At 41.7% G+C, this 12547-nt stretch overlaps 1 protein-coding gene and 1 long non-coding RNA gene across 7 annotated transcripts in view; one reads left to right on the top strand and one right to left on the bottom strand.

The window, feature by feature from the left end:
• The window catches only part of DENND5B (DENN domain containing 5B), a 179238-nt gene that overhangs the window by 161735 nt on the left and 4956 nt on the right, over positions 1–12547 (top strand). For all 6 annotated transcript variants that reach the window (XM_023643329.2, XM_023643327.2, XM_023643328.2 and 3 more), the window contains 6 exons: positions 1524–1669; positions 3267–3385; positions 4657–4844; positions 8480–8562; positions 8779–8905; positions 11064–11238. In XM_023643329.2, the coding sequence (XP_023499097.1) occupies positions 1524–1669; positions 3267–3385; positions 4657–4844; positions 8480–8562; positions 8779–8905; positions 11064–11238 (838 nt within the window). The remainder of the gene's footprint in view (positions 1–1523; positions 1670–3266; positions 3386–4656; positions 4845–8479; positions 8563–8778; positions 8906–11063; positions 11239–12547) is intronic.
• Positions 8453–12466, bottom strand: LOC138924784 (uncharacterized). The gene is made up of 2 exons (XR_011440012.1): positions 12346–12466; positions 8453–8960 (listed from the first exon to the last, which is right to left on the bottom strand). It is a non-coding gene; the product is annotated as an uncharacterized lncRNA (long non-coding RNA).

The raw sequence follows: 12547 nt of genomic DNA, 5'->3' as shown, positions 1-12547 counted from the left end.
AGTTTTGAAAGAGAAGAAATAGCAGCAGAGGCAGCTACGGCTCCTAAGGTCCCCCTGTGTCTGCAGAGTCCTCTTCATCTGAGTAACGCTTTCAGTTTGAGGAATCGAGATACTCCATGAAAGAAATATTCTGAGTCTAATAGTATTACTGTTTCTGTACTTTATGAAATTACCATCCTGCATCTGTGGGCCCTTTGCAGCCACAGAACTGCTGGCCCTAAACCGGCCTTTTTCTGCAGCCTTTCTAATCCTGTCAGTGAAAGAAATGAGAGAAGCCGCTGGCACCTAAAATAGCGTCTTGCGCTAACCTCTTCTGCTTTCAGTTTCAGAAACCATTTGATTCTGGTGATTACTCCACCATGAAAGTATGGCCTTTCCTCTGACATTTTCCTTTCCTTCAGCCAAAATAAAAAGACAGAAAGGGAGGTTATTCACCCAACATTAAAGAAAGTCATTTATGTGAAATTGGGGAAATGAACCATTTATCCCATTCATTTTCCTCAGCTGAACCACGAGCTCATAATGTGAGGCTGTCTGGGCCCCTTGGCCAGTAAATGCGCTTCATCCTACGTGTAGTTTCTTCAGGGAGGGCTTCTTGTACCTGCCCCCCCCACCCCCCATGAATGAATGAATGAACAGAAATCCCAAGAATGCCGACAAAAAAGATTGATTCTACTCTGCTTTAAAAAAAAAAAATGTATGGCTCTGCAGGGTAAAATGTGCTGATGTGTTTGAGCCATCCCCATTTTTTAAAGGAAAATGGAGGGAGTGTGTAGTGTCTAACTTTAGATGTTTCTACATTTGGGCAAAAGACAGTGATAGGACAGTGACATCTAGTGGTGTGCCTTCGAAGCGCCTTCGGCAGGAAAAGGTTTCACACAGATCTCTTTCCCTGTCTCGGTTCTTTCCCTGGGGCTCCTCTTGCACATGAGTCACCTTCATTGCTTTCCAAGTTGTGGTTTATAGACTTTATGTTCTGTCCAGAATGGAAGTGCCATTGTTTGTTGTTCTTGGCTTGCGTATTGAGCTGTAAAATCAGGATGGGAAAGTTTTGAAGTGCAGTGCTTGAAAGCATCGCCCAAGAAAATCAGCAACAGGGGGATGCTATCCAAGAAGTCATCCTCCCCCTTTTTCTTAGGAAACCATACCAGGAACCATGCTCATTTGTACTCGATTTTGGAACGAGATTAAATAAAAACGTTAAAGCAATGAAAATACCATACAGCACAGTCAATGTTCATGTCCTCAGGTATTCTGGTGCTAACGCCTGGGACTGTTTATAAATGCAGTGGTGATATATGCCATGAAACCACCACAGGTATTAGGACTTATGGCTTATAAACTGGACCTCGTCTTTCTCAGCTGGGAGACATTATGATCTCATCTTTTTGTTTAAGTACTTCTTGATAGATCATAAAAAGCAAATTATCTGTGAAAGTCAACAGAGTTCTTAGTATATGTTTGTTTTGTTTTCGGGAGAATTTTATTGTAATTTCTAATTAATGTCGGCATTTCTCTGTCAGTGATTCCCTATAGGTCAGTGATCATCCCCATCAAAAAGCTGAGCAATGCCATCACCACCTCGAACCCTTGGATCTGCGTGTCGGGCGAGCTGGGAGACACGGGAGTAATGCAGATTCCCAAAAATCTCCTCGAAATGACTTTTGAGGTAGGTCCAGCTGATGGCTTTCTTAGCAGAAAGTGTCATACATAGTTCCACACGAGGATTCCAGCTTCACTTTCCCATTTTCCCTTGACTCAAATCATATAAAGGAATACTCAAGCATGCAGAATCATTTTTGTGATTATATACCTAAAGTTTTCTGAAACGCTTACGCTAGTTTGTTTTCTATTTTAATTGTTAAGCTCTGTTCTTCTGCTTATAATAGTGCACTTTTCAACTTTGCCAGGTCCTACCCCATGACTCCCAGCGCCTAGCCCAGAACCCGGCGGGTAGGGAACTTTCAAGTAAATGCCTTCCCCACAGTCGTTCTCTTCCTTATTGTAAAATGCTCCCTGCCTGAATCTGGCCAAAAGGACAGGACAGCTGACAGCCATGCTTATGGCTTTTAGACCACAAAGTGACATTTATAAAGTGATTTTGTAAAAATACCTTCCAATCTGTAGCCAGTTTTCAGGTCTAACCGGTGAAGTATTCCCGTATGTTTGAGCCCATGGGCAGGTTGATCCCGGCCTGCAGGAAGAAGACGGATACCCGCTTCTGTTTCAGAAGAGAAGCGCTACCAACTGAGTGTCCTGCTCTCATGTTCCTTCGGGTCTAGGGACAGAACATTCCACTCAGAGTCTTAACACCCCCCAAGAGCCCATTTTGGCGCAGTCTGTCCAGTGGATTCACAGCCATCTGTGTATAAAAGATTAAAACCCTTGCCTTTTCTTTGACTACCAAGTATAGAATATAAATTGCATGATAAGTCCCATCACTACTGTTTCCAAACTCTCTCACATCTGCCTACTTCGTTCCATCTCTGCTGCCCCAGCTATTCAAGATGCCACCTTCCCTCACCTGCACCACTCTGATGCCCTCTCACTGTGCTGCAGAGAAGTCAGGGCTTTCAGAACTCAGAGCTCTGATGTCCCCAAGCACACATAGTCGGTTGGGATCTGTGATCTTTTATCAGAATTTAAAAGTCAGAATTTAATTGACATTTATTTTTACTATTCCTATTATCATTGCTTCTTTGTACTTGTCCCCAAAGAGCCAGGAAGGACGTTGATAACTATGTTTTTTTTTTTTCTTACAATAGCTTCAAAGACTCCTAATAGGTGAGATTTGAGGTCAGTTCTGCCTTAGTATTTTGTTAGAAACAGAAAAATAGTTGTGTCAGTGATTTTTTATATCTATAGTTGTTTTTCTGACCTCTCTGTAACTGAATCTAAATAATATCCTTTTCCCACTTCCTGAAATAATTCTCAGCCCTCAAGGCACAGATCACTGTCTCTGTGTTGTTTCTGGGGCCCAGTTAGAAATATTCGTTCCTTCCGCGTGTTCTTCTGGCTCTTGTTTCCGTCTCTGGTCTAGGACCTTGTCCAGGCCCCCTCATTTGATAGTTAATGTCCGTATGTCTCCTGTCGCAGTAGATGGGATATATCAGATGTGCCTATCTTTCTCTAGTGCATTGCGGAACACATTGTGGGCTGGGTCCTCTGCAGTCGTTAAACTAGATGGAACCAAAGTGCCACTGCTAAAGCTGAGAGGTAGCTGGATGGGACCAGGTGCTGAGTAACCTTTTGTCCTGTGCCTACAGTGCCAGAACCTGGGGAAGCTGACAACTGTTCAGATTGGTCACGATAACTCGGGACTGTTAGCCAAATGGCTAGTGGATTGTGTCATGGTCAGAAATGAAATCACAGGACATACATACAGGTAAGTAAATGTCCTTGGGAGTTCAGAATCTTTTGTTGAGACTCTTAAGAAAAGGTTTAAGAATTGTTTTCTTTCTAAAGCTTTCCCACTGCCTTCTGAATTTTAGTTTCGTTATTTGAGTTGTTTTGTTTTTGTTTATGTACTACAAAATTTTATTTTATTACAAAATTGCCCCAAAAAATACTTTAAAAAAAACTGATTGTGTTTGCTGCTAATGCTTAGTCCGCAAATGTTGAGAAAGATTGGTGTAAAAATCTTAAAATAATTTCAATAAGAGGAAAGGATCTTTCGGGCTCTATTAGGTACAGCCGTTAGCCCACTTTGCGAACATTCTCCTCTAACTTAACTCCCACATTAGTTTCTAGCTTGAAAATATTTTTGTCAAAACTAACCACAGAATTTTAATATAGACTAAGTATGAGAAAATATTAAAGAATTATTTTAATTTGGCTGAGTGTGATAATTTATGGCTATATAAGAGACAGCATCTTTCTTTTTCAAAGATTCACTGTGAGGGGTTTTTAGGAGTAAAATGTCCTGATGTGTGTAACTTACTTTAAATACTTCAACAGAAAATGAAAATGAAGCATGTGGCAAAGTGTTATGTCTAGGTGATGAGAATGTGGACATCTATTATACTATTCTACTTTTCTGTACATTTGAATGTTTGTTTTTTTTTTAAAGATTTTAGTTTTTTCCTTTTTCTCCGCAAAGCCCCCCCCCCGGTACATAGTTGTATATTCTTCGTTGTGGGTCCTTTCAGTTGTGGCATGTGGGACGCTGCCTCAGCGTGGTTTGATGAGCAGTGCCATGTCCACGCCCAGGATTCAAACCAATGAAACACTGGGCCGCCTGCAGCAGAGCGCGCGCTAACTTAACCACTTGGCCATGGGGCCAGCCCCTTGAATTTTTTTTTCTAAAGATTTTTTTATTTTTCCTTTTTCTCCCCAAAGCCCCCCGGTATGTAGTTGTATATTTTTAGTTGTGGGCCCTTCTAGTTGTGGCATGTGGGACACCGCCTCAGCATGGCTTGATGAGCGGTGCCATGTCTGTGCCCAGGATCCAAACCAGTGAAACCCTGGGCCACCAAAGCAGAGCGCGAGAACCTAACCACTCAGCCACGGGGCCAGCCCTCATTTGAAATTTTTCATCATTAAAAAAACAATTCCACAAACAGTAAATGTTGGGCTTCAGCCATGGTGCCATTTTAAAAATTCTGGTTAAAGCTAGTAAACTATTAGTGATTCAGAAGTTTCTTTCTGTCCTACCAGGTTCCCATGTGGGCGGTGGCTGGGGAAAGGCATTGACGATGGAAGCCTGGAGAGAATTCTCATAGGAGAATTGATGACATCAGCGGCAGACGAGGATCTGGTGAAGCAGTGTCGGACTCCACCCCAGCAGAAGTCTCCCACCACAGCTAGGAGACTCAGCATCACTTCACTGACAGGAAAAAATGCCAGTAAGTAGTTGACTTTTTATTTTTCACTGTGTCTCAAATGGTGCAGGCATCATGTGGCAACTTCACAGAAAACTGTTGCATTAAGGAACCATGGTAAGGAGATTAAAAAGAAGAAAGCTGAGGAAAATTAATTTGGGAGAAGGGACTTTAAAAGGGGGGAGAGGATAAAGGGGGAAAAAATAAGGTTAGACATTAACAAGTAATTAAAAGCCAGAAGAATTTAGATGTTAAAATCCAATAAAAACTGTATGCTCTGTTTTAATTAAGCCGTGGAAGTATGAGTAAATAATATTTTACCTGAAGGAGGAATAAGGACTTTTATATATTACCATACTCCTGGATAGCCACATCTAGCGATCCAGGGGCCCTTATTCTAAGAGGAATTCTAAAAATTCCTCTCCCCACCTCCCAACTTCCTACAGAAGTGATAAAACAAAATGCTATAAAGGAGTGAGTTCTCTGGATCGGATGCTGTGTTCACGTGCCATTTTTAAGAGCATAATCAACTTTTAATTTATACTAATGTGGGCATCAGTAGGCTGAATAATGTGTCCCAAGGATATCAGATCCTAATCCCTAGAGTCTATAAATGTTACTTTATTTGGAAAAAGGCTATTTGCAAATAAATGTGATTAAGTTAAGGATCTTGAGATGGAGAGAGCATCCTGGATTATCCAGGTGGGCCCTAAACGCACTCACATGTGTTCTTCTAAGAGGGAGATTAGACACACAGGGGAGAAGGCAATGTAAAGGTGGAAGAAGGCAGAAGTTGGAGTGATGCGGCCGCCGGAAGCTTGAAAAGGCCAGGAGCAGATCCTTGCAGAAAGCCTCCAGGAGGAGCGCGGCCCTGCCGACACGCTTTCTGCCCTGTGATACTGATTCCTGACTTCTGGCTTCCAGAACTATGAGAGAATAAATTTCTGTTGTTTCAAGTCACCACGTCTGTGGTCCTTTACTAGTGGAGTCACAGAAAACTGATACAGAGGCAGTATGACTTAGTGAAAAATGACAGAAGTTTCTCAGTGAAGTGATTGCATTTCAACTATGGACAGTAAGCACGAGTAGAATAACCAATGTACCTAAGAGGTCCCTAGTTTGCCAACAAAACAGTTTCCTTAGATATTGTTAGTCCCTCTCTGTTTGGTAGCACGTCTTGATAGATTAACGACTAGAATGGTATAGTCTAAAATGCCCCTTTCTCAAATTATTCCCCTGATTCATAATTCCTTTCTGCCCTCAGAAGGAAACTTCACACCACACAGTCACTAGAATAGCTAAAATTAAAAAGACTGATAATACCAAATATTGGTGAGGATGGAGAGCAGTGGAATGCTCATACATTGCTAGTGAGAATGCAAAAGGGGAAAGTTCTGCAGTTTCTTATAAAGATACCCATATACTTACCTACACTTGACCCAGCAGTCCCACTCAGGGATATTGACCCAAGAGAAGTGAGCACGTATGTCTACACTGAGACCTGTACTCAGATGTCCGCAGAAGCTTTATTCACAACAGCCGAAATGGAAGCAACCCCAGTGTCCAGCAGCTGGTGAATGGATGAGCAGAATGTGGTGTATCTGTTCACTGGGATACTATGCAGCAATATATAAAAATGGACACACTATTGATACACCTAACAACGTAGAAGAATCTCAAAAAGCATTATGCTAAATGAAAGAAACCAGACACAAAGGACTAGATACTGTATGATTCCATTGACAGTACATTCGGTGATAATGACAGAAAGCAGATAAGCTGTTGCCAGGGGTTGAGGGCTGGGAAGGGGACTGACTCTAAAGGGGTCCAGGGGAACCTTTTGGGTTGATGGAAATTTTCTATATTATGACTGTGGTGGTGGTTACATGACTACAGATCGATCAAAGCTCATCAAATTGCACACTTCAAATTGGTAAATGTGTTGTATGTAATACCTTAATTATGCTGATTTAAAATTAAAAAGTAGATTTCAGCTCAGTCCATCCAAATTATTACAACTTCTGAATCAGTCCAGTTTCATGGGGTGTTGCTGTTTTGAGAGGCCTTGTCCTCCACTTTTGGTCATACTTTCTTTCCTTACTCAATAAGCAGGGAATTTTAAGTAAGCTTAAACTCAGAGACGGGTAACTTGGTATTTTTCTCACAGAGTGTGAAAGGTGATAGAGAACTAGAAGTTTTAAATCAGTTTCAAAATACTACTGATCAGTACAGGGTTCTTTTGGAATGAATAAAGCTTTCAAAGTGGATCCTCGTGTTTCAAAGAGAAAATAGGGGCCGGCCCCATGGCCGAGTGGTTAAGTTCACGTGCTCCGCTTCAGCGGCCCAGGGTTTCGCTGGTTCGGATCCTGGGCACAGACATGGCACCGCTCGTCAGGCCACGCTGAGGCAGCATCCCACATGCCACAACTAGAAGGACCCACAACTAAAATATACAACTATGTACTGGGGGAATTTGGGGAGAAAAAGCAGCGAAAAAACAAAAAAGAAAATTGGCAACAGTTGTTAGCTCAGGTGCCAATCTTTAAAAAAAATACAAGAGAAAATATTGCGAGAAAGGTAAAAGTGAAAAATTACTAGGAGTTGAAAAGGCCACTGTATCATTCCTTCAATCATAAGAGGTTTCCATTTTAATGATTTTTAGGCATTGGTGTAGAAAAAAACTTACTTGAGTTTTACCTGAAGAATGTTTTATGCAAGAAATCCTCCAACAGTGTGAATTCAGAGATTCTTAAACACTGGAATGTATAGTTTGTCCTTCATAATGTGATACGTAAATTAGATTTAATAGTTAATCACCACTAGCAAATATCAAATATTTAATTTTTCTCTTGTTACCTACCTCTGCCCCGGGAAGAAACCTGTTTACCACCTTTTTGGGGTTTTTTTTTTCACCATTCTTGGGGTTTGAGAGGCAAAGGCAGTCTAGGCAAAGGCCCATTCGAGCCGCCCACCAAGCTGTCCCTCAGGAACAGGACCTGGATGAGCAAGTGCTGGCTGGGAGAATGAAACAGCGCCCAGACAGACTGACTAGCCAGAAAGGATAGCAGTTCTGGGCTTCGGGCAGGGTGCCCCACTGTACCTACATCTTCCCATTAATTTAAACACAACAGCAAAAACACAGACTCCAGGCTAGCCCTTCAGAGCTTCAGGAACCTTCATCTGTGCCCACTGAGGGACTCAGAGGCAGGTGGGATAAGTGCTACCTGCGGAAGGATGCTGTGGGTCTTCCCACCTCACTCTGCAGATCTTGGAACTTGCTAGCACTTTGTGACGGCACCATGCCAGGTGATATGCACCTAATGTCTCATTCACTTTTCCCAGTGACCCGTGAGGTGTGTATTTTCCCTATTTTAGGCTGAGAAATCTCAAACTCAGAGGAAGTTAGACATTTGACCAAGGTTATAGATTGCAAGTGGTAAGGCTGGGATTTGAATCCAGGGGGTCTCTTGGACTCTTTTCCATTGTGTCAAGATGCCTCCCACTTGGCCAAACGGGCCCGAGGCAAGTTTAATGGAACCCTGACATGCCAGGCTGCTCTGGCGAAGTGTTTCCTGCACAGGTGTACACAGTTGATGTCCCATCGTACTTTGGTTTATTTCCCTTGCATGAGAATTCAGACTTTGTTTATTATTTTTCAGAACCCAATGCTGGACAGATCCAAGAAGGAATTGGAGAAGCTGTGAACAATATCGTGAAACATTTTCACAAGCCAGAAAAAGAGGTATAATGGGTTATAAAACTTACTACAGTCGGATTTTAAAGCCACTTTTTTACATGATACATAAGGCAATAGAGGGTGCTTTAATTTTCATTTGTGAGTTCTCCAATAGCTGCAAAAACGTGCTTCATAGCGACCCTCAGCACGTGTTTCTCTAGTGTTTTTCTTAAACGTAGACGCAGCAGATTATTCTTTGGCGCTGTGTGTTGTGCTCCACAGAGAGGAAGCCTCACCCTGCTGCTGTGCGGGGAAAATGGCCTGGTTGCAGCCCTTGAACAAGTCTTCCACCACGGGTTCAAATCTGCCCGCATCTTTCACAAGAACGTCTTCATCTGGGACTTCATAGGTAAATTAAAGTGGATGTATGTTATCATAAGGGCATTGAAATATTTCTTGGAAAACTGAAAGACCCAGGAATTTGAGTGAATAAGAGTTAGTGACAACAGTGTGTTTTTAAAAATAAATATCAAATAAGCACTATCCTTGCTTTTCATTCAATCAACAAATATTTACAGTGTCCACAATACTCCAAACACTGTTCTAGATGCTCAAGATATAATCAGGGTATAAGTAAATAGGGCCAGCCCCGTGGCCGAGTGGTTAAGTTCACGTGCTCTGCTTCGGTAGCCCAGGGTTTCGCTGGTTTGGATCCTGGGTATGGACATGGCACCACTCTTCAGGTCACAGTGAGGCGGCATCCCACATGCCACAACTAGAAGGACCCACAACTAAAATAGACAACTATGTACTGGGGGGCTTTGGGGAGAAAAAGCAGAAAAGAAAAGAATAAATAAATAAAAAGAAGATTGGCAACAGTTGTTAGCTCAGGTGCCAATCTTTAAAAAAAAAAAAAAAAGATGTAAGTAAACAAAACAGAAAAATTGCTGTGGTGGGCAAACTTACATTCTGGTGGAGACAGAAGGACAAACAATATACAAAAACTTAAGAAATATGCAATTCATCTAGTATATCAGAAGGTGATCATTGATCTGGAAGAGCAGAGAGCAAGGTCAAAGGAAACAGTGGGGAGTACTCTAGATAGGGCGTGGTGTAGGCTTTGTTGACAAGGTGCCATTTGAGCAGACGTTGAGGACGTGAGGAAGGGAGGCATGTGAATACCTGGGAGAAGGGCAGTCGGGCTGAGAGAACTCCAGGGCGGAGCCCCTAAGCTGGGAGTGTGCTTGGCTTTTCCTAGAAGAGCAGGAGATCAGTGTGACTGGGGCAGAGTGAGGGAGAGAGAGAGGAGGATACTGCGGGAGAGGGATGTTTACTGCCAGAGCTAGCCAGGTTGTGCGGGGCCTTCTGGACCATTGGAAGGCTTGGAGCTAAGGAGCGACATGATATAACTTATGTTTTAAAAAGATTACTCTAGCTCCCTGCTGTCCAATATGGTAACCACTAGCCACTTGTGGCTATTTAAATTTGAATTGACTTAATTTAAATTAAATTTAGAATTCACTTCCTTAGTCACACCAGCCCTGCTAGTGGCTACTGAATTAGACCCTGCAGACATAGAACGTTGCCGTCATCACAGAAAGTTCTGTGGGAGTGTGCTGCTCTAGCTTGCTAAGGTTTGTAATCTTTATTTTGGTATGCAGTTCTTCTAGAATTCCAAGTTTCTTTAAAGGGATGATAAATCATTTTGTGTTATGTAAATAAGGCCTAGATGAAGTAGTTGATTTCATCCAACTTAGAATTTTTAGACAAAGAAAGAAAAATTGACAGAGCTGGGCCCCCAGGAGTGCTTTTAAGAAAAATCTTTTGGAATGCCTAGAATCTTACTGCTCCTGCTTCTGATTTGTGTACACATCTCTTCCTCAGATTTACTGAATCAGTTCCATTTCAAAGATTTTGTTGCAGTGTCAGCCAGCCAGTCAATAACTAGGACAGAGGGTACCATCTCCATGGCTACTATGTCTTTGCTACTTACTTCTAAAAGGTTCCAGTCTTAGAAGTCCATTTTTATTTATTTATTTTGCCAATTTCCATTTCTTTTTGTTGTTATTGTTAAGATTTTATTTTTCTTTTTTCTCCCCAAAGCCCCCCAGTACATAGTTGTGCATTTTTTTTTAGTTGTGGGTCTTTCTAGTTGTGGCATGCGGGACACCTCCTCAGCGTGGTTTGATGAGCAGCGCCATGTCTGTGCCCAGGATTCGAACTGGCGAAACCCTGGGCCACAGAAGCAGAGCGCATGAAGTTAACCACTCGGCCACGGGCCAGCCCCCAATTTCCATTTCTTGAAGGTATACAGAAGAGAGTAAACTTCCTAGCCATCGAGAATGCAGTCTAGATTAGAAAATAAACTCCTGGGAGCATATTGGTCCACCATGAAATATGGACCTCTACAATTCATTGTGAAACCGATGATAAAGTAATGATTTCGGTTTCAAGACTGGCTGTAATGCAAAGCATCATTAGTGTTTCTAGAATAAACTAAGTGGTTAATCTTTCTGTATATAAAATATTGATGTGTATTGTGATATGATTCTGACTTCCTTCTCCAGAGAGAGCGGTGGCTTATTTTGAAACCACTGACCAGATTCTAGACAGTGAAGATGATGTCCTTATTCAGAAATCATCCTGCAAAACCTTCTGCCACTATGTAAATGCTATTAATACCGCACCCAGGAACATTGGGAAGGACGGCAAATTCCAGATTTTCGTTTGCCTTGGAACACGGTATAAAGCCAGTTCTTGACTTTCCCTGTCTTTGTTATGTGTTGAACAAGAGTCCAGAGTTATATCAGATGGCGCCCGTTCCAAAGCTCTCCCGTGGGTTTCTTTCATTCCAAGTTTTATTATGAGACTCCTGTGTATTGAGTGCTGGCTATGTGTCGGGCACTATGCTGAGTACTTTACACACATTGTCCCATTTAATCCTCCTCTCATGTGATCACCACCGCTACATGAAGTAGCAACCAATATCCCCATCATGTAGATGAGAAAATAGAAAATAGATGAGGCACAGATGAGTTAACAAGCTTCCCCGAGGTGACACAGCTAGAAAGAGGCAGAGCCAAGATTCATACCCAGTCTTACTCAAGAGCCCAAGCTCTCAACCATTATGCTGTACTGGCTCCAGAGGTAGGTAGATAGGTAATAGGTATATTGGTAAATGATGAGACACACAAACACATATACACATGTATATTTACTATGTGGCGCTTGTATAGTGTATATGCACACCATGTTGCTGTAAATTTAATAAGACTGTGGAATTCTAACTATATAAATAATTCTTGGTATGTAAAGTCTTCTCTTTAAGACTATTTCCTACCCCTGTATTTTTTGGAAAGTGACACCTAGGAGCTGTACAATCCATTAATTCTAAAACAGCTCTCAGAAACTTAAGAAATGAAACACACAGTCCTTTAGAAGATTTTTTTAAGTTGTCTGTGCAATATTTTGTTTCCTTCCACACCCTAGATCCCCAACGAGAGATTCGGGCTGGGCTGGTTATGGCTGCCCTTGTCATGAAAGGCACACTGCGGGGTGCTCAGTAAGGATGTCTTAGGTGCTCAGTGACAGATATCTGCTGTCAGAGTTGAATCAGGAAACCCTGAAGACTGAGATTTTGTCCTTCCTTCTGGAACAGCTGGTTTAAGAACTAAGTTCTGTATTTCTTCTTAATAAAAGGGGCCCAATTTCAGCTGTGCTTTTAAAGTTCCTTTTGAACATGATTCTTATCTCCTTTTATCTCTTTACTGTTCTGATTTATTAGGCCAGTGCAACCCCTCTTTTGGTTATAAAATCTACTTAATGTTTTGCTTTGATTTTGTTCCTTACCTTGTTATGTTGTATAAGTTTTTAAAAAAATGTTAATCCCTACTATTTAATGTAGTCTTTCTTCCCAGAAAGTCAGTATACTTTGTCATGCCTTGCCGCAGATGTCTCAATGACACCCCTGTAAAAAAGAAATACAAAATCACATTCTGTCTCTTTCTAAAAGTGGTAAAATCAGAATAGAGAATTTCTTTAATGTGCATAA

The sequence above is a fragment of the Equus caballus genome, chromosome 6 (assembly GCF_041296265.1).
Source record: "Equus caballus isolate H_3958 breed thoroughbred chromosome 6, TB-T2T, whole genome shotgun sequence".
NCBI classification, from domain to species: domain Eukaryota; kingdom Metazoa; phylum Chordata; class Mammalia; order Perissodactyla; family Equidae; genus Equus; species Equus caballus.
Note: the sequence above shows the minus strand (reverse complement) of the source record. Positions and strands in the feature narration are given on the sequence as shown.